This window comes from Lagenorhynchus albirostris, chromosome 1 (assembly GCF_949774975.1).
Source record: "Lagenorhynchus albirostris chromosome 1, mLagAlb1.1, whole genome shotgun sequence".
Lineage (NCBI taxonomy): Eukaryota > Metazoa > Chordata > Mammalia > Artiodactyla > Delphinidae > Lagenorhynchus > Lagenorhynchus albirostris.
The window spans coordinates 115945405-115968767 of record NC_083095.1 but is presented as its reverse complement, the minus strand read 5'-3'; the positions used below and the strand labels follow the sequence as shown (position 1 = coordinate 115968767).

The following is a 23363-nucleotide window of genomic DNA, read 5'->3' as shown; positions in this document are numbered from 1 at the left end:
CACTCATAAATAAAAGGACCAATATCTTTTCCCAAGAATTTCCAGAGAGCGATTTGGGGTGAAATAATGTAAAATTTCCTTTCTAACAACGATAAGAAAAAGAATTCTAGCTTTCAGTACAAAGCAGCTTAAAATCAATTACTACTGCTGCTGTCTAAAAAGTATAGTTGAGTAATAGTGGTTTTCATGTGTGAGAATTTCTTCTTAGGTAAGTCAAACACATTTTAATTAATCTTAACATCACTGGGCGTATTTTATCAGTTCTTTATTGTAACCAGTATCATTTTTATAATAAGCACAAATTTTTTTCCTGAGAGATAAACCATGGAATTTTTAAGGGACTGGGTTTGAAACTTGTATGCTAGGATAATGTCGTGAACAAATCAATGAGTGTCACTTCTTCGCTATCTACATTTTAAAAATATTTAGACCCAACAATACAGCACCTGATCCCTTTCTTCAATATGTTCATGAGCTAGTGGAAAGGAACATAAATTTCCTTCTAAAAGATTAATAAACCTGACCCGTGACAACATATTCTCCTGGCAGAGGCTTAACTTCCTGGTATTTGTGTTCACTTGAATCAAGAAAAAAAGACCTTCTTGGATTCATATCTAGAATATCGTCTCATACATTTTTGATAAAGGGAAAAAAAAATCAAAGCAGATTTAAGCTAAACTCCTTGTCATCCAATGTCTTTAGCATTCTAACTTCAGAGAATGCTTAAATGACTTCATGTTTTCCTCATCATACAAATGTTAGATTTAACCCTACTGGGCCCATAGCCAGCCTGGAAATTCGAGTTAATTAATTATATACTTTCCTCTCTCATGTTAATTAGCAGTAAATCCCCAACGGAACAGAAATGTAGCTCTATATACTCTCATATTGGTTTCTGTGCTTTTATTAACTGAAAATGTTTATCTGAAAAATAAATCTTAGAAGTATTTACAATGCAATTTTAGCTACTTGCTGCTCTAATTCTTATGATAATACAAATTATGTGGGGAGGCAGGTGCCAAAACCATGGCTATACCAATTTTCACTACTACGAGTTCTATTAGAAGAGGCCTTCTAATTTCCTGCATTTAAAAACATATCTAGGATAGTTTTAAGTTCTTCATCTTAAATAGAAACTAGTAAAAAGCTGCTTGACTGACCATATCAATTAGTATTCATAAAATTGTAAGTCTGATCATACATGCAAAACATATTTATTTGTAAGAATGGCCTAGTGTTTTTCTCAGTGACATTTTCTTTCCAACGGAGTACTTTGATACAACCAGTAGTAAGGATAAGTGAAATCTGGCCCTCTGCTATGGAGACTAGTTTACTTGTCCTTGGATGATAGAAAAGAGAAAACCTGCTCTTAGGAGACAGACCTGGGTTCAGTTCTGGCCTCAATATTTAACTAGCAGGGTGGGGCTTAAACAAGTTACCTAACTTCCCAGCACCAATTTTTCCTTACTTATAAAAGGAGGCTAGTAACAGCTAAATGACAGAGTGGTTATGAGAATTAAATGAGGTAAACATAAAGTCCCCAGCGTAGTTCCTGACACAGAGTAGCCCTTATGATCATGTTAGTTCCTGTCTCTTCTTTCCCAGATTCCATACAAAGAAGGTGAATATTCAAAATGTGTTTCTAAGCTTGAGTTTTAAAACTTGGATTTCTGTGTTGTCTCTAATAATAAAATAATCCCCTGAAATAATGAAAAGAGCATCATGCCTGTACTTGCTGCAATTTTTATACCTGGAACACTTTATAGCATCTTCAGTTCAAGGCCTAGAAAATGGAGGCTGATGAGATAGGTGAAGAGAACAGGAAATCCTCTCCTCCCAAAACTTTCCTTCCTTTACCTCTAAGACTTTCTACCTTTCGGCATAAAGGACACAATTGAGTCATATCAATGAGAAAACTGAGTGCAGGCCAAGTTTTTTATAAGTAACGAATCTCAGAAATCCATTATTCCTTGCTATTTTTCAAAGTTCAAAAAAATAGGTAATATTCAAAGTGATTTTAAGTCCCCTTTTTATCATAAACACATATTAATATCTTATAACATGGCACATAATACAGCTACACAAAAGCTACATGTGATATAAAGCATTAACCCCTTCTCTTTTCTGATAGTGGGGAAAACAGGGTTAACATTTTTGCCTTTTTGCCTTTTCTTTTCTGCACATAGATGCCCAAGCCTCTTATATTTCCAACAGTACAATACGGCCACATAATCTTAAATAACAAAATATGAAAAGGCTCTTCTCTTATTAATCTCTTTTTTCCTAGAGTCTGTTCAGTCTATTTATTAAATTACCCCAAGCATCCTTAAATATATGGAAATCAACTTGAAAATTTAAAAATAAAAACCGGAAAAAAAAAAAGGAAAGCATTTTCTTTAAGGCCAGTATCACTCAGGATTTCTCACTCTTTCATAATACCCGTAAAAGGATCTTAAAAATGAAATCAAAATATTAATATTCAAAATATAAATCTGTCCTATCATCTTAAGATAAATTGATAAAATGGAGTTAAAGAGTGAGCTTAAATTTAACCGGTTCATTATGAGAATTATACAAAAATTCTATAACTCAAGTGAGGAAATACATTTCACTTAGACTCTGGCAACGTTAAAGTGCTACTTTTTACTATGAAGCATTGATGGGCAGACATTTCCCAATATATACAAAGATGAAGTATTTACCATAGTCTTTGGATAATATAATTACATACTATACGATTTTCTTATTGAAGAGTTAGAACAATAATAAACTAGATGTGGTAAAAGTAAAACACATATAAGACTAAGGGCTTATGATACAGAGGACTAAGAAAATATATCATCCTTTACGCATTTTTCAAGAACATAAAAGTCACCTTTGACCTATATCAAGCACAGGCTATCAACTTTCAGGCTACACTTTTCTAACATACCAGCCATGTCATCTACCGTAAGCCTGGAAATACTTAATACGATCAAAGCTGTTCCCCACCCCTCCATCCCTAAATGTAGAACAAAGAGAAATGCTGTAATAGAGTGATCTGTGCTCTTGAAAGAATAAAATCTAAACTCAATCTGAGTTATAGTCTCTCTGCTTCAGGGGTCCTGTATGATTAATTTTACTAAACTTGCACACACACCATTTTCAAACAGACTATTTCACTTAGAATAGGACATAAAAGAAAAAATTTTCACACTTGAAAGACAGTTGCCAAGGAAATTACATAGAGATCAAGTTATTTCACTTATACCACCCATCTAAACCTACCTCTCACATTCTCCAAAGCTCTGTTTATATGGCTAGTGTGAACACATACTTTTTAATGAGTTTAAGGATATTTTGGCTTGATTGTCATCTAGTAAGAAAGCTTACTGAAAAGTTAAGAACCAAATGCTAACGAAGTCCAAAAAGGCCTTACCAAAGCAGTCAGAGAACGAAAAAGTGCTTTCATTAGTTCTCACGTACACTGGTTAAAGTCATATGCTACTTTAAAACATTTTCAAGTGATAAAAAGGGAAGGGACCAACATAACTGACTGTATACCTATTTTAGGAAAATGTGATTAATTTTTTTTATAACTTCAAACATTAACATTAAAAATGCCTCTACTCCTGACCAAAAAAAATTGCTAAAGTCATTTATGTATTTAATAAAACACCTGAGCTAATACATTGTTTTGGAAAAATTGAGGAGGAAAATACTGTATTCCTGACATAAACCCAAGATTGCTATTCACTAGTATAACATTTTTATGTTTATCAACTATCTTATAAAGATAAGTCCTATTGAATATTCCAGAAGTTCACCTTCTTTTTAGAATACACAAAATCCTCTGACTTAAAGATATTTTTGTAGAAACATACTAAGTAATTAATACAGAGTAATTAATTTAAAAAACAGAGAAGTTTTACTTAGCAACACAGAAAGGTATTATTTTAAAACATCTAACCATGTGCTATAAATCGACCAGAAATACATTCTTTGGAAAATGTATAAATGCACTCTTTGAAAAATAGTGATTTATTTTATGAATCTGTACAGGGTCAAAATTCTAGTTTGATTGGAAACAGATGGTATCTGAGTAAAGTCAGGCTCCGGACCTGAAACTCCAAACAGGAAATACGGCCCTCACTAGCTGACTGCTTCCCTAATCATTCCCAGAGCTTCATACTTGTTATTTTTATGAATATCTAAGATGACTTTCATCTTTCCCTTCTATCTACAAAGCATCAAGTAATCTTCCCTCTTTCTCTCTCTCTGTTATATATGTATTTTACATGTAGATTATATGTTTACAATATAAGAAAACATTAAAACTAATGTACTTTCAAGCTCATTACTAGTAAAGACATCAGGCATTAAAAAAATATCCCACAAATTCAAGTTTATTTTCTATATTATTTTAAAAATAAAAGCCAAAAACTATTGAGTAACCGTGTCAAAGACAACTTTGCTAACCATACTTACAAAGAAACATACAATCTTAACGTATTACAGAATATGATAAAACAAAACCTCACAGGTTTTAGTAAAAAGTAATTAATCTACCCTCCTTTCCCTTAAACCAGTTAGAAGCTATCTGAACAAAGAAAAAGACTTACCGTTTTTCCATTGTAGTAATACATCAAAGAATTGCTGCCCATTCCAGGGACAGGATAAGCACAATACATGTTGCTTTTGAAAATGTTACTGTTTGCAGCTAATGCACTCAGCTTCTCTCCAAGACATACATCCACACAGCCAAACAGAGTTAAGTCTTCAGCACTATGCATCCACACATGATCTACTCAAAAGGAACTTATGCAAAATAGGACTGAACCAACTCACGGAGCAGAGAGGGAGGGTTTGTGCTGTAAGTAACCTCTTTCAATCTCTATCAAGTCCTCACACTGGTGGAGGATACCAATAAGACAAATTCTGGAATTTTAAAAAAATACAAGTCACAAGTGCTAAATAATAAAAAGTGATATAGTGTCTTGGAGATAAATAGCCCAAGGAATTATTAATATTGTCATATATATAGTATATATGTCTCTTACAAAGAAAGACAAACTGACAGATCTGCTAACCTATTTTTAGTTTAAATTAGAGCACTTGTAGCAGGGAAACCTAGCTTGCTACACCTCTAGCAACATTACCATCTGGCATGGCCTACAGTTGCTTCTAACGATGATAAACACATGATCAAGCAATCAGGAATTGGAAACACTGAATCATGTGTAACAAGAAGGATCTAAACAGTTAAGCCTTGTACAAAGTCACTTCCTGGAGAAAGCGGACCTGTCATGTAAGTACCTCTAAACTAGCTAGAACAAACCATGATTTTTTATGTTATAAAAACGGTATGGAAAGAAATTTGAAAGGAACACATTTCATGAAAAAGCTCATTCCAACAATTCAAAAAATTATCTTGAAAATAAATGATGTTTTTAAAACATAATATTTAATATAGGTTTTCAATTATAAAGCTCCTTAAATTCCTCACTCATAACACCAATTAAAAGTTTATAATGGACTGCACTTTCCTAGAATATGTACTAAGCAATTCAATAATTAAAAAGAAAAAACAAACAAGGTTTTGTTTTCCCTTACATAAAAATATGAAAGGCTGGTATGTATAGACAAAATGTGCACTGTAGCTAATAAACTAAAAAAGATTTCTTGGAAGTCTTTCCTCCAAGTTCATTATAGTTCTTAACTAACACTTAATATACTCATATTTTTATGTTAATGTTCAAATTTCTCAAAAAGGAAAACTAATCAGTGTGGGAATAAACATTTCATAGATTTAAAAAATTCATTATACTTAGAAGTCAAAAGGTCTTAGACGTTGTTTTGCCAATACTTTGTTTCTCACACACAAACATATTTCATTATTTTAAAAAATTTCAATTTGTCTTTTGGTGTGGATTCTAACCCAGAAAAACAGAATAGCAACTTTTCTTTCCTCTCATTTCCCCCCATGAAAACCTCTTTGTACTATCTCTTCTCCCTGTGCCTTGCAGGTTCTCACAAAACTGTTAATCAGAGGACAGCTCACAAGCTGCAAAAAAGGGACACATCACTTTTTTAAAGGCACCTTTCATGAAGCAGAACTGCTCTAAGGGAATATTCTAGGAATATTCTATAAGGGACCCCCAAACCCACCATTTTTATGAAAAATATTGATTAAAATATAACAATAAAATCAAATAAGACAATAAGGCCAGCTAAGTTCATAATGTTTTAAAAGCTTATGGTGTTGGAATAACAATAAAACCTCCCCACACTCTCCAGATATAGAAAAGGCTAAGCAGCAGCTGCAAAAGAACATCACTGTAGAGCAGACCATTAAAATGCCAGTCTGCAGAGTGGCTTGTAACTTCCTCCCTCCTGAGAGACCACAAAGACCCATTTCAATCCTTAGAGAACTGTGTAAAAAGCGTTGACTTACAATTAACAATGCCATGCCTTAAAACCATTCAAGTAAATTTTAGTCTTTTATAGACATAGTCTCTCTCTGACAGAACAGCTTAAAAAAAAAAAAAAGGAAAATCAACCATCCAAAATAAAGTTTCCTTTTTTCCTTAATGAATAAAAAAAAACCCAAAAACTTACTTTTAAAATAGAAATTTAGGGGACTGGGGGAAAAGGGCAGCCACAAAGCACTTCAACATTTTCTTCCTACAATCAGTAGGAAGCTCAGCTTCAACCTGAGAAAACTTTTATATATTGATTTAAAAAAATCCACCTACAGTAGTTAGGCTTGTTTCTTTGGGGCTTGCCAGAAAAGAGAGAGTACTATGATGTTTGTTAAAACAAACAGCATAATGTAAATCCAACTATGCAATCTTGGCTATTAAAGCACAATGAAAATTTGAGTATTTCATTAACAGTTCTTTATTTTAGAGGCAACTATATGGTATTCTGAAAGTAATAAACAAATATCCAAGTTTAAAAAGTTCAGAGTAAAACCAGACAGCATAATACTCTTTTACTGTTCTAAAGCAGTTTATTAAGGAACTGGATAAGACTTGCTATTAAACCTGAAACCTGAACTTTGAAACATAATAGTTTCTAAGCAGAGCTGAGTAATTAATTAAAAGCTTTTGCTTCTACTTTTCATTCCTCCTCTCAGAAACACAGATACAAAATCCATACATGTGCTTAAATGTAAGATGGAGCCCCCCCCACCATGTACCCAACACAATCACTTGGTATACACTACTGCCTATATACTGAGGGCGGATGTAGAAACGTGAGGGAAGAGAGAAGAGGTGGGGGGTGGGTGGGCATTTACATACATATGGCATTAAATTTATTCCTCAAAAACAGCAAATCATCAAGAAAACTGGTGGTAATTTAAATAAAATAGTCCCGTATTTTACTCGTATGCTATGGTAATGTCCTTCAAGTTTGCTACTCCAAAATAACATCTTTTTGAAGTCTGCCTTACCCAAAAGAAAGTAAAACTGGTTGATGTAGACATATTTTTAACAGTTACAAATTATCTTCTATGATAAAGTCCTTTTTCTCTTCCTCAAAAATATTTTTTTAAAAAAATCTAATTTAATCTATGTAACAGCTGCAGCACAATTTTTTTTCTTAAGCAGAATCATATTACAGGAAAAAAATGCATATAGATGGATCAAGTGCTGCTCTAGTCAATGCAGTTGTTTAATCTTTGCCTCTTTTTTTTGAAGGAACATGTCAAGGGTTAATCCTATGACTCAGTCTGACAAAACGAGTCAGCTGGAGACAGGGCCACTTTTTAAACCTGATTTCAGACAGACGTGCAGCCTGCACAGGAGCTCTGAACTGTCATGCACTTTTTATCCTGAATTGTTTCCACCCGCAATTCTACGTAATCACTTATGTGTTATTCTAAGATTATGTGATCTGACTCAATATTCATGCTACCTAGTCCAACAATCTAAAAACTCACCAACTTTTATAGCAAAATGGGCATTACTGTACACACCGGCAACATGATTAATGAAAATGTCAGAGAACCCTGAAAAAATATGACTTGGAGCCATACATCTTTTATTAGCAAACTGATTATTCCTGGTTTGAGGATTACTGCATTTCACTGATTTTAAAATATACTTCCCTGCCTTCAATAGTTCAGGATGTGATGTTTATTGCCATTCCAACAATCATCAAGCACAGACCTAAACTAGATAAGAAAAAGCTATGATGTGTTTTGCCTAAGCAATTTACTTCTTTCCAGAAGATTTAGGAAAAAATGTTTCCAAAAAACCTACTAGGTAGAGACCTTCTGGCAACTTCAGTTTAAATTCCAGGCCCTTATTTCCTTCTTATTTTTCTGTTGACTGGGAAACAGATCATCCTCGGAGAGCTATGCAAAATTTCCTGGGGTTACCCATCCAATATTTTAATTTATTTTATTAGCTCTTCTTTATCCCTGATATTTGGATTGCTATAACTCTCAAATCTGTTTTTTAAACTATCTTAAACACGAATGTTTCAAGAGTGACTTAAAATTCTAAAAAAATTTTAAAAGAAAATTTCAATTTAACTGAATTACACATCTTGAATTAATTAATTAATAAAGGCCAGTTAGTGGTTAATATTATTGTACATTTTTTCTAAAATAAGCAGGCAACATTCCAGTGTCCCAAAAGGCCAAAAGATCTGGCTGGAAAAGTAAATCTAAAACCCACTCATAGGATTCCTCATGAAAAGTTTCAACATTATTTCTAAGTGAATCAATTCCTGGAAAATAAGACTTTCAGAGTGAAAAACAAAGCTAAACAAAGTTCACATGTGAATAATTCCACAAATGAACTCTATATATTCCTGCTTTATGAAACTCAGTAAATAACTAATACGTTATTGGTTGCAAGGGAGGTGCGGGGTGAGGATAGTTTTAAGAGCATAATAAATAAGAGAATCTACAAGTAGGAAGATACAAAAGCAAAAGCAAAAATGTCTCCTCTTCCTTATTTAGCATGCAGAAAGATGACTAGTAAATGAATACTGTCTCCTAAACGCGCAGTAAGACACCAAAAAATTCCAGGTATTATATCTGAACATTATATTGCAAATTTTTCTAGTATATGCTGCTTTGTAAATAAAGTCACTCCTAAGTGTTCAGGAAGTTGGTCTTCTGGTCTTTTTCTAATATTTAGAAATATTATTTTTCTCACAATTTAGAAAATTTACTTTTGCAAAAAATAAAGCAATATAAAACTCTAGTGAAATAATGCATCCCTCTCAAACCGATCCACTAACAATCAGTACCTATTATTTAAACATAATAATGCTATTTATCTGAAATCATATAATGCATCTTCTAACTCAACAATATTACTCTCATCTATCTTGCTGATAACTAATCAATCAGTAAAAAGGCTTCCAAATACTGTCTTTCCACTGTATGAAAAGATGAAAAATCAAAGACCTGGTTTTCTGATCTTTCCTCAGGTGATATTTTGAAAAACTGGTTCCAATTATGCCTTAGTTGTGAGTACCTAAATCCTAGCCAAACCAATAATCAGAGTTACATTACAGATTGGTCTGAAAACTGGTACACAATTTACTTGGATATTGATTGGAAATGAGGAGCAACCACCCCCCCCACCACTTCTCAGTAAAATTCATGCTAAAGTTCACAAATCACATCATCTGTCTCAGACATAGAACATCAGATTTCTTATCATCTCTTTACAAAAATCTCAAGCCTAACATGTGTTTTAGAAATGCTTAATGCTTAACAAAATAGAAAACACCTATCTGTATAGCCAATGTAAACAGTCAGCTGTATAAACTGCATTTATAGGGCAAAAGAACACTTGTTTAATTCCCCTTTTGACAACCATATGACCAAAATGAGGATGTGTAAAAACAGCCATACCTCCTGGAGGAGAAAAGCAGATAAATCTCTTTCTGAGGTAACTAAATAGTATCCCTCTGACATCAACATGAACAGAACTGACAGATCATACAAAGCTTCTAAAAGGCAATCATTAAATACCCCTTCAAACAAGATATAACTGCCACTACTGAGAATATATAAAACATGAAGCAAACTTCATGTTTATCTTGATCATAAACTCACTATGACAAAGCAGTTTTCCTCGAAAAATTAAAGTGGGGAGTCCCCCTCCCTAGTAATTCCTGCATCTCTTGGCTGTCCATTTCTTTCCCCACATGAATTGCAGTTTGTCACTTCTCATTTACCACTTGAAATAACACGGTAAGAGATTCATTAACTATGTTGCAACTTGATAATTTTCCTGCAGATGGCTCTATAATCACAGCACTAATGGTGTGTCTGCGGGTAAAAACAAGTTGAGGAGAGTATCCAGGTTTTAAAATTCTTTAATAAACCAGCACTCTGATGAGCTTTCAAGACTGGGACAAGGCATTGCACTACTGACTTATTAGGTTACAACAAAACAAAAACTAGAAGCAAACAAAGCTATTATTTTAAACCATAAAGGTAAACAATTTGATCTTGGGTCCAGTTAGCTCTCCCTTAAGGAAAGTGCTCCCCGGTTTTTTATTTCTTCTTTGACCTGTGTAATTTTTTTCTTCTGAGCTGGAAAGTACCAGATCCTTTCGATTTATGAGAAATGGAACAGTACCATGATATTCTACTCTATTTTAAATTTATTTTTAAAGAGACCAGAAATAACATCTGCATCTTACTTAGCCCAGAGCCATTTCAAGAATCTGCAACTGGAAACTCTAAATAACTTATACATTATTTCTGGCACCCAATCTATGTTTTGTTCCAGTAAAAATTCTTGCTAGTGGTAGTAATTTTTTAATACTTCATACCTCTAATTAAGTACTGAGTATCTACCAAATCATCCTGCCTCATATTTGTAATGATCAAGTAACAAAGAAGAGTTCATTTTAGCTATACTCACTGGAAGAAATCATGCAGATCCTAAATTTATGAAAAGACCCATCTTAAAAAGAGAATGGGGGCTTCCCTGGTGGTGCAGTGTTTGAGAGTCCCCCTGCCGATGCAGGGGACACGGGTTCGTGCCCCGGTCCGGGAAGATCCCACATGCCGCGGAGCGGCTGGGCCCGTGAGCCATGGCCGCTGAGCCTGTGCGTCCGGAGTCTGTGCTCCGCAACGGGAGAGGCTGCAACAGTGAGAGGCCCGCGTACCGGGGGAAAAAAAAAAAAAAAGGAAAAGAAAAAAGAGAATGATTTCTAACCATTAAATTCTGGTGACCAACTCTCAACAAAAGCCAAGTAATACTTCAGTTTGAAAACATATATGAGGATGGTATAATAAGCAGGGGAGGAGATGGGAGATAGTGTCAGTTTAAAGCAAAACAAAAGTTTCAGTAATGCTTACTTAGTATGCTTCACTGGTAAAGGCAATATGCCACCCCAACAAGTGTTCCTTACCAGACAGGTTGGGAAACACAGTCACAAAACTCTGAAAGAAGAAAATGTGTTAAGCTACTTGTTCTATGCATCTCTATCACAAATACTTACAGTAGGGCAGAATAATTCTCCCTACCACTCATTAGTACTCTGTAACATGAGATAAGCTGCTCAGGTTCCAGACACTGTGGCGTCATACCATATGATGAAAAAGAGCATAGACTACGAGTCAGGAGACAGGGATTCGGGTTTTAGCTCTGCCTCTTAGGAAGCATGAGAGCTTAGGCGAGGTCACTGAATTTCCCTGAGTCTGAGTTTCCATTTCTGGAAAACTCAGGAATTAAACTAGGCCAAACATTTCCTAGCCATTTCACCAACAGTGAAACCTTTTATTACCTACTCCACCCCAAAACACTGAATTCCTATTCTGAAAGATTTTTGTCTCCCAAACTTTTCTTGAGTTATAATGAATATTTTTCCCTGTTAAAAAAAAGCCATGCAACTCCCATTCAGAACTTCTGATTAAAAGGAAAATGAAGCACTGCCATGCTGAGCTAATTCTAGTGAAAGAAATCTGATAGCACGGATAATTTATTTCAGTAAATTACACAATTTGTTAGGTTTTCTGAAATATTTACATTTTGTATTACTAATTTTGAAGACCCAGGTTATGACTCACTGGCATAGATGAGACCTAATGTCCACACACCAACCTTAAATTGTATTTTTATAATCATATCTGCAAGTGGCACAGTTAAAAGCCCAGAGCCTCACATGAAATGAAAGGTTGATCAGATAGGGAATCAAAAACATTATTACAACTTCTCAATTCTAAGCTAAGAGTCCAAATGCTTGTATTCTAGTAACATTTATATGCTGGCAAGTGAATTATCTTCACAAGGGGTTTAGTTATGTATTTCTAGTAATATTTTCGTTTAAAACTAACATCTTTTTAAATAGCTCTGTAGTGTCTAGGATAAAATGGTAAAAAAAAATGAAAAGGGTTGACATCTTACCAACAGGTAACAACTCTTACCTAATTCTGTCATCTAATTAGCTCGGTAACAATTTTGGTTTCTTAACAACGTGCAGTTTGATCTACAGGTCAGACATTTTATGTTTAACACAGCACCACCGGGAAAATAAAGATTTTTGGCCATATTCTTCAAATAAACATGTAAGCCTCTACAGAGATGGCTTTGTGATAATTTTAGTAGGCAGCAAGAGTTAAGGAGACAATCCTTAACTTAAGAGAGCTCATCTTAACTAAGTAGGCTGTGGCTCCTGCACTGTTCGGTAATAAAGAAGTTGGGCCTGTGATTTGCTTCTTTGTGCCTTTTGGCTGGAGAATTTAGTACATCATAAAAGAGATTATGTGGATTATAGACAAAGGTGGCTGTAATGAATACATAGGTTGGATAATTAACAGGGTATAATACAAGAATAAAGGGTGCAAAGCATGTAGCAGTACCACAGTACCTTTACAGCTGTATGATCTTTTTTTTAAAATTAATTTATTTACTTATTTATTTTTGGCTGCATTGGTCTTCGCTGCTGCACGCAGGCTTTCTCTAGCTGTGGCGAGTGGGGTCTACTCTTGGTTGTGGTGTGTGGGCTTCTCATTGCAGTGGCTTCTCTTGTTGTGGAGCAGAGGCTCAAGGCGCGTGGGCTCAGTAGTTGTGGCTCATGGCTCTAGAGCACAGGCTCAGTAGTTGTGGTGCATGGGCTTAGTTGCTCTGCGCCATGTGGGATCTTCCCAGACCAGGGCTCGAACCCGTGTCCTCTGCACTGGCAGGTGGATTCTTAACCACTGTGTCACCAGGGAAACCCCAGCTGTGTGATCTTGAGGAACACTGGGGTGCTCTAACACTGGTTATTTGAGACTGAAATATTAAAAAGATCCAAACTGTGTTACTATTGTTAAAATTGGAATAAAGATATGAATACAGGATCACAATTATTAATGCTAAGTCCACACATGGAAAACCAAATTCAGGTCTTCCTAGCTGTGATGTATCTAACTGAGAGTAAGACTATGCCTTATGTAAATGGGAAGAATTCCAGTGATCTTTGCCACAGAAAACACTTCCACTTTTCTGATGAAAAACTGGAGGTTTTTTTTTCTCCCTGAAAAGCTTTTACAAAGTTTAACCATGTTAAACATCTTACAGTATAGATAGTTAAAATATACTTGTAGCTCTCCTTGAAGAATATGTTAATTTCAGATTGTTCAGTATGTTGTTTATACCTTCTCTGAGTCAAATGAGTATGATCCAGGAAGAAAGAACAACTATGGCTGTATTGCCAATCATTTAAGTTTGTTCATTTATTCAACAACTATTCACTGAGCATCTATTATGCACCTAGGAGCTGCTGATAAAGCAATAAACAACATAAGTAAAATCCCTGTTTTATCAAAATTCTCCTGGGTAAGACAGATAAAGAATAAATTATAGTACATCAGATGGTAGTAAGTGTTTCAAAAAAAATTATAGCAGGAAAGGAGAGAGGGGAATATGGGGCATGTTGCCATTTTATATAGGATGGTCAGGAAAGATTCCCCAGTGATAAAGTGATATGTGATCAAAGAGAAAAGTATATAAGGAAACTAGCTATAGGGGTACTAAGGGAGGTGTGCTCTGGCAGAGAGAAGAGTAAATGCAAAGGCCCTGAGGCAGGACGGTGCTTGATATCTTTAAGGAGCAGTAAAGAGGGCAGAAGGCTAGAGGGATAAATTAGTGGAAGATGAAGTCTGGGAGGTAGCAGAAAACAGGTAAGAAGGGTCTTGAAAGCCATTTTAAGGACTTTGGTTTTGCAGAGATAAGAGATGCTGTTGGAGGATTTTGAGCAGAAGAATATCATCTGACTTAAAATTTAAAGGGATTGTCCTGTATTAAAAAAAATGATTTAAGGAAAATTGGGAGGTCAGTTGGGAAGATGCTGCTTTAATTCAGGAAAGAGATAAAAGTGGCTTGGATAATGAAGACAGCAGCAGGTGGTAAGAAATGATCAAATTCTTGAAGACAATTTTAGTATGAGAAATTTAATATGGGAAGATAACCACTGTTTTACTTTTATGTCAATGAAACCATAATTTTTTTCCTTTAGAAAAAGGTTTCCTGTATTATGGTTTTCCATCCTCATCTGTCACATGAGGATCATGACACTACATTGTTAACTACGTCAATCCCAGCACACTGTAGAGTTATGGCTGAATTACTGGTTATTTACCGCTTGGGGGGCAAATTTATTCCTATTATTGTGTATAATTAGGAGTTAACTGCACAATTGAGGAAAAAAATAGGACAAATAGTTCAGTGTCTTATACAAAAAAAGCAAGTTAACATATTTTTGATCATTTGGAACAGCCAGAGTAGGAGAAAGTTGAAAAGTACATCTTGGAGCAGGAAGTCATTAAAAGATGATGTTCCCCATCATAGATAACATAAAATAATAGCTTCACAGTATTTATTTTTATCCTCTTAATTTAATTCAAAAAGCATTTCCTGGATACTCCACTATGTGCCCAGGGGGCGATAATCACTCAAATGAAAAAAAATTTAAAGTTAACTTATTTCCAAAGGTCAAAGTTACCTTTTGACCGTAAGCATCTTGAAGACAGGGTACAAGGTCCATGGTTTATTATTACTTAAATATCTAAAGCCTAGAAGAATTCTTAATTCACAATAAGCACTTTATATTCACTAACTTTATCAGAATGAATTCATATTTCTCTCAGTGGAAATTTACTAAATGGAGCCCACTCTAGTAGCAATAAATTTCTAATTCTCATTCAAATTACTGTTTTTTGAAATTTATAAGTATCTTCGGTAATGTTGAAAAACATATTGATAACTTAATTTCAATTATGTCAAGTTTTATGGTTTAAAAAATTATCAAGCTCAAGTTGGAAAACCTGAGAAGTTTTATTACTTATTTATGAAGTCTTATTTATTAACACTAGCCATCATAAAACTAAAAAAAAACAACTAAATAAGAACCATAAATATTCACTTAAAATTATAGAGATTGTGAGTTTTCTAGTCATCTAAGTGAAGATTCTCTTAAGTTTTTTTTTTTTTTTTTTTTTTGCGGTACGCAGGCCTCTCACTGCTGTGGCCTCTCCTGTTGCAGAGCACAGGCTCCGGACACGCAGGCTCAGAGGCCATGGCTCACGGGCCCAGCCGCTCCGCAGCATGTGGGATCTTCCCAGACCGGGGCAGGAACCCGTGTCCCCTGCGCATCGGCAGGCGGACTCTCAACCACTGCGCCACCAGGGAAGCCCTCCTCTCTTAAGTTTTGAATGAAGCTTTTAGGTTTAGAGAGACATGTCACGTGTTTCAACAGAATCTGTCTCACAATCATACATGGGTTGGAAATGATTCTCAAGCTGCTAGGAACGACTTTTTTAGCTTTGGGTTCTATGAGGAAGTTGGACCAGGATAAAAGATGGTGATTAGGCACATGTATATATAAGTTCAAGGAAAAAATTATAATAGAATTGTTTATATCAAAGTCAAATTATTTAAATACTTTAAACCCAATTGTTTCAAATAAACATTTTCTAATATATCTCTATGTGGACTTATTTTTGATGTCATAAACTTCTGCATATTATTACCTAATGTGACATTTAAATCCTAGAAAAATTATGACTTCGTAGCATCCACTTTATATATTGAGGTTCTTCCACCATCCTAGTCAGGTACATTTTAAGGCAAATAACTGTCCTGGAAAGTTTCTATCAATGTGCCTAGGGCCTTAAGGAAATGATGAAGGGACTAATGAATATCATGTAATGGATCTAAAAAACAAACAAACAAAAAACAGGGTTTTATTTTGTTTCTCTTTGGGTCTGTTTTTCACAGGAAGTATATTTATGAAGAAGGTAAGAATATATCTACTCTAGGCATACACTTATGGTCTTTAAGTCTAATGCAGAGGTTGGCAAATTATAGTTGTGGGCCAAATCAGGTTTACCACCTGATTTTACAAATAAAGTTTTACTGGAACACAGTCATGCCCATTCATTTATGTATCATCTGTGGCTGCTTTCACATTCCAATAGCAGAGCTGAATAGTTGTGACAGAGACTGTCTGACTCACAAAGCTGAGCAGATTGACAACAGAACCCTTTACATAAAGTTTGCTGACTCCTGATCTAGCACACTGAGGAGGAGTAGAAATATAGGCTATAAGAAAGAGATAGCAGATTCTAGCAAATTTTCCAGAAACAATTTCTAGAACCAAATTACTTTTGAAAATTAATAAAATGTTGTCATATTATAGATATATTGGGTTATGTCTTAAATTAAATGCAGATAATAAAAAAGACAAAAACTTTGAAGGGCTAACACTTTAAAATTTGTTTAAAATCGGACTTCCCTGGTAGTGCAGTGGTTAGGACTCTGCACTCCCAATGCAGGGGGCTGGGGTTCAATCCCTGGTCAGGGACCTAGATCCCACATGCATGCTGCAACTAAGAGTTTGTATGCCACACTAAGGAGCCTGCAAGCCACAGCTAAGGAGCCCGCCTGCCGCAAATTAGACCTGGTGCAATCAAAAAAAAAAAAAAACTTGTTTAAAAATCTATTCAAAGAATACAAACACGGGAGAAATAAGGAACTATCTTGGAACTAGTAGTGTTTTTAAACTGCTTAGAAGTCTAAGTATGAACTTATCTATATAGCATAGATTACACTCCTTGAAATTAGTTATCATACAAGTACACTAAATGACTTTTCAAACTAAAATCATCACTGGTTAAACAAAGGAAATATCGGCGATGGCAAATTTCATGTCAGCAAATTACTTAGGATATAAATGCCTTCCCTAACCTAGAATGAAATCCAGAGCCCCAAACTTGGGGCTTAAATTAAGAAACCTGGAGTTTCTTAATTTATTCCTTCTTTCCTATACTTGAAAAAATTGTATTAGATAAAAAACGAAACAAAAAAACTTCATGGTTCTACTGATGCTGAATGACAAAACAGTGGGCTTAACGTCTGAAAGCATTTATAGAATTCAACCACATATCCTTTAAAAACCATACAAATTACACACACACACACACACACACACACACACACACACACACACACACACACACACACACACACACACACACACTGGGGCTTATCCTACATCTGGTTTGTAAAGTCTCAAAGATCTAAAATATAACAGCTGAGGAGTTCAATAAATCGTAAAAGCTGGTTCTGAAATTCAGCCATGTTCTTCCTTCTTTAAAAAGAAATAGAAAGGTCAGAAAATAACAAATATCACTGTGGTTGTACCATCACATCAGTACAAACATACAGAAGACTTGCTCGCTGGTAACTTTTCCTTTTTTTTTTTTTTTTGACTTGAAATCAGATCAAAGATGGACTGGCTTGTTACAAAAAACCAACATCTTAGAACTATGGATTAAAAGCCCATTATCTACACTGATACAAGTCTGACACTGTTCTGAACAGTAGTTACTGTCAGCATAAACAGTGGCTATTTCTTCTTATTAATGTATGAAGAAAATCTTTCATTCAATGACCAAACTGAATATGAGTTTGGAATGGATTATAGAACCATTCGCTTTAGGTACTAAGATTTTCCTGCTAGAATGACCTGTAAGGTCAGAGAAAGAATCAGTCTGTCTGGAAATTTTATATCAAGGTAGCCTTCAAACAGAGACAGCTTATCTAACAGTTCGAAATAAGAAACTCTTAAGTACCTAGTTGTTGTGCACCCTATGGGCTTGTCTGCTAAAGGAGCTAAGCAAATATCTATTCCCACTCATGTTCAGGAACTGGAGTGTTCACTTTATGAAGTTTAGCTTAAGCTGGTGCTGCATGTAAATACTGTTTATTCTAGAATCAACTAGGATTCTTGCTAGTTAAGGGTCTCGGATAATTGTCTACAAATACACTGCTACCCTAGCTTCCTAATAACTTCCACAGAACACTCCCACAGATACATTTGTAGCTTATCTCACTATTTTTGTGGATAAACTGGAGGTAACAATATCTCTACAGTTCTACCCTTGACCTTTTTCTTACTGGTTCAGATAACCACTAATCTTTCAAGTGGTACTTTTCCAAGTTATTCATTTATATCAGCCCCTGGAAGTTGTATCTGTCCTCCCTTTCCTATTTTAAAAAAAATCCTCACTTTAGCCACCCTCAAAATTTAATATTCTGACTTTTCTATTTAATATTCTTACTAATTATATTTAGTATGTACATGAAAATGCTAGATCACGGTACATGTTTAGTGGTCTTTGTGATTTAGAAACACCTCAGAATATCTCCAATTATCTCAAGGGGTGTCCCTAAAATAGAAAATTTAATACTAAAAATGACAAAAAATCCACATTAATTAAAAAAAGCCATTCCCAACAAAATAAAATCCTACAAACATTTGGCAGAAAGGAAGGTCATTTCCTAAACTATAGTCAATTACCAATTCAAAGGCTACAGAGCTCTGTACCTGTATGCAGCAAAGCAAGAAAAGGTGGTGTCTAAGCTGCTTTGATTTATCTCAGAAACAATAAAGTTCCTTGTGAGGGAAGAATCATAAAAAAATTTTTTCATGATGGGTAGGGAGGTAAAATATACTTTGAGAGTTTAACTCTCAAACTCTCAAAAAAATTAAAGCAAGTATCTGACAAACTGTTACAGCTTTTGTGGGATAATATATACACACTTAAAGACAGAGGACAAAGACTAGCATGATATTTGACTAAGAAACAAAGAGATTGTGTCATCAGCCTATGTGTGGGACTATAAACCAGTTATGTTCAAAATGAAGAAGACATGCCGGACTTCCCTGGTAGCGCAGTGGTTAAGAATCCGCCTGCTAATGCAGGGGACACAGGTTTGAGCCCTGGTCCAGGAAGATCTCACATGCCGCGGAGCAACTAAACCCGTGCACCACAACTACTGAGCCTGTGCTCTAGAGCCCACGAGCCACAACTTCTGAGTTCGTGTGCCACAACTACTGAAGCCTGCGCGCCTAGAGCTCGTGCTCTGTAACAAGAGAAGCCACCGCAATGAGAAGCCTGGGCACCGCAACAAAGAGTAGCCCCCGCTGGCCGCAACTAGAGAAAGCCTATGTGCAGCAACAAAAGACCCAACGTAGCCAAAAATAAATAAATTAATTAAAAAAAATGAATAAGACATGCCATCTTGATGCAGAGCATGATGATGTTCAAAAGATGTTTTCAAATGCTACTGAACAAGATCACAACTTGGATATAAAGGTATTCTGAAATCTGTATAGATATTTACTTTGCTGGTGATAAAAATCTTGGAAGTGTCTTGCTTCTTTCTTCAGGATTCTGCATTTTCTGCAGGCATTTTTTAAAAAAGATCTATGTTTGGAAATACTATATAACATCAAGTTAAGAAATAAAGAACAAAGAAACTTCCCTCCATCTGAGAAATGCTTTAGAGGACCATAAAGATGTTCAACCAATGACAAAATAAAGGAAAAAAAAAGCATAGACTCTTGATAGTTCAGAAGACAAAACTAATAAGTATGAATTCTAGGCAGGAATTAATTCAATCAATTTTTCCTCCTTCTATAAGTTCCTTTTCTGAAAATGAATGCTTTCTTAACAACAATAGCAGCTACAATTTACTACTCACTATGTGCCAGGCACATACATTACATATGCAAGTAAATACTTTTTTTTACCATAATATTTATCTTTCCTTATGTTTTCAAACTTTTCCTTGCTTTTCAACAAAATATGGTATGGGAATTCCCTGGTGGTCCAGTGGTTAGGACTCACACGCTCTCACTGCCAAGGGCCCGGGTTTGATCCCTGGTCGGGGAACTAAAATCCCATAAGCCATGAGGCACAGCCAAGAAAAAAAAAAAACGGTAAACATGAAATGCTAAAATTCCTTTAAATTGCAGGCTATAGTGGTAGGAACTAGAAAAAAATAAAGAAAGAACATTTACTGAGTGTCTATTATATACTAGGCACATGTAAGGCACATAATACCCTCATACTAACACTTGAGATAAACATTACTATCTCCTTTTACAAACAGAAATTTCGTGTTCAGAGAACTTAAAAGCAATTTCTCTAAGGTTACGAAACAAAAAGCAGCTGAGGCCAGATAAAAACCCATCTGCCTGACTAGGAAGTCTGTGCTTTTCTACGTCATCCTTTCAAGATGGTGGTAGGTCTTTAAACAACAAAGCAATTAATAAATTTGATCAAGAAAAACATAACTGACAGAATAAACTGTTTTAAATTTAATATACTAACCAAGATACCTTATGAGTACACCAAGATACACAACATGTTTTAACATTCAAAAGAAAAAGAAAATGGTCTTCTATATTAAATTAGGTTGTAATCTTTGGCTGTATGTGTAATCTTGGGCAAGTTACTTAATATTTCTGAGTCTCAATTTCCTCATCTGTAAGAAGAGGATATTAGTTATCTTACAGATTGGTGTGAAGATTAAAGATTAAGATGATACAGATAATGGTTAGCACAGATGCTCACACATGTAAGATATGTGTTACTCTAACACAGTGAAATTGAGGCTGTAAAGGATGCTAACAAATATAATGCAAATGTTTCACTTTTTCCCACAAATTACTAGGAAAAAAATCACAGTTGCTCGCAATCCCTACCCAGTGTTTCAAAATTTCCTTAAATGTTTTATCTCAGTAAAAATTTGATAGAGATGAAAAACAGCTTGTGTATATACGAAGAACAAAGACTAGAGTTGGTGGTTAGAGAAGGAGAGGGGAGGTTCAGGAGCCCTAAAAAGGAAAGAAAACATCCTGCAAAGTCAAAGCACACCCATACCTTCAGAAAGACTCCCAGATAATCTTAACAACTACAAATGCCTCCTATTATCTACAGGCCAGGAGACTTTAGGCTTTTATCCAGGGTAGACTGCTATGACAATTTATCTCTTTTCATATCTGAGCTGGTCTTATGTGTTCCTCAATCTTCCTCTGGAGTGGGAGAGCGGGTCTGCTATAGGAAAAGCATAAAGGTTATATTTGGTACAGAACTCAATAATGCTGTACTTCTAGATGTGGCCTGAGAGTGTGTTTATTTTTTTACATGTCTATGCCTTTTACCTGTATCCACTGCTACTGATCTTCCCAGACAGAGTTCAAATGTCAACTCCTGAGGCCATTAGTACTTCCCAAGGCAGAGTTAGTTCTACCTACTCTATGTTTCCAGAGTACTTGGTGCACACCTTTACTTGCCTCACTGAAATACACGTAATTAATTCACTAAATGCTTGTTTCTCACACTAGTTCCCTGCAGGCAATGATGGTGTGCTTGTATGTTCGAATTCAATGTCCAGGCATCGCTCTACTGTTGCTGCTACAGAAGTTCACTTTGTTCAATATTTCAACCTGTCTAGAGAAACAAGTGGAAAATGTAATGTGCTTAAAGAACACCATTTTTTCATCGGTAGGAAGAAAACTATGCCCATTACACCTTTTGGTTATGTATAGAGCATATTAATTTTAAAACCCTAAGAATGTAACATTTTAGACCTGAAAGGAACTTTAGATTTCCCAGTTCAAACTTCCTAAGGCTAACTGACAAGTCCAGGGTCATACAATCAATCAATAACTAAGCCAGCGGATTTGAACAGACCATTTTCTTAACCTTAGTGACCATACTGCTTTAAGAATGTCAATACACCGTTATCGGACCTTCATCCAGACAGAAGTTACCATTCAGTTGTTCTGCAGTGAGGAATAGGGGAGCTGAGGTTTGTAATTATGATACCTAAATACATATCATGGATTAGAAAAAGAAAGGGCCTCTAACCAATGGTCTATGGTCAAATTATGTAGATTATCATGGCTTTGCATGTTAAGTAACACTGCCTGTTGTTCTCTGTAGTGGTGTGAGCAGTATGATACCAACCTAGCTCTTTCACTCTTTTTTTAGTAAAGGTAACATGTATTTTACAGATGACTAAAGGTTGACTGCACAAGCAGAAAACTGTGAAATCTGAGATGTTACGGTCAAGTTTCTAGTTTGGGAAGTATATTCAAATGATCATGAAATAAAATATACATAGTCCATTTTCATTTTTATACCCATTTTTAAAAAACAATTCACATTGATAAAGCCCTATGAATTACATATATTTCAGTAAAAGCATCCAAATAGAAAACCTTTACTTTAAATTCCATTTGTTTTAGACACTGAAAAGGTAAGTAGTGTAACGATAAGTGTTCTCAGTTTATTATTTTGGTATCATTTATCAAAGTACCAGTTTTTAAAGTTTAAAAAAACTCTCTTTTAAAAACCTGAGATTTCAACATAGCATTTAATCTAAAATATGCTTCTAATTAAAATGCATTTATCATTTATATATCCTTAATAACATTCAATACATTTAAATACTATTTTCAGCATGGTTTCAAAGCAGTATGATCATGTTTGCTGCTGATGTTAAGTACAGAATTGAAAATAATAATTTCTAATATTTTCTATACAAATATCTAATAAATCCCAAGTAAAGAAGCTAGTAATACAATATATAAGTAGGCTTGACTTGTGAAATTTTCTAATGGTTCTCAAAGAAATCAGTTTCATGAGAATTCACTGGCTTTCCCCCTCTCCTTGGCTCATCCTTAACACCTGAGACAATACAGAGAATTACCTCCAGGTAGAGAATGCTGTTTTGATTAGGATTGCAAGGAACACTGGTGACCTCCAGTGTTTATTCTTTTTCCAGGTTGTTCTGTCCATTTTGCCCTTTTGTTTTAAAAATGAAAGAACTATGAAACAACAAAAATATACTGTTTCTTAAAATTAATGTCAGGCAAAGAAATGAGATGAATTTTTCATTTACTAATCTGGTATTTTTTAAAACCTGTGCAGTTATACTAAATATTAATATGTAATTTAACTTCTATTACTCTCATAGAATTATAGTAACAAATTACCAAAAAAATCGCAGTTACATGTTTTAGCTGTTCTGTCAGTTTTAAATATGACTTCCGTTAATCTAGCA

General features: G+C 35.0%; 1 protein-coding gene across 9 annotated transcripts in view; it reads right to left on the bottom strand.

The window, feature by feature from the left end:
- The window catches only part of TCF12 (transcription factor 12), a 385237-nt gene that overhangs the window by 55969 nt on the left and 305905 nt on the right, over positions 1–23363 (bottom strand). For 2 of the 9 annotated variants that reach the window (XM_060150642.1, XM_060150688.1), the window contains exon 1: positions 4602–4729. The exons of 4 other annotated variants lie outside the window; for them this stretch is intronic. In XM_060150642.1, coding sequence (XP_060006625.1) covers positions 4602–4670 — 69 coding nt within the window. In that variant the 5' untranslated portion in view covers positions 4671–4729. Of the gene's footprint in view, positions 1–4601; positions 4736–11320; positions 11343–23009; positions 23084–23363 lie in introns of those variants that run through there. 3 more of the 9 variants (XM_060150667.1, XM_060150660.1, XM_060150677.1) reach the window with 3 other exon arrangements.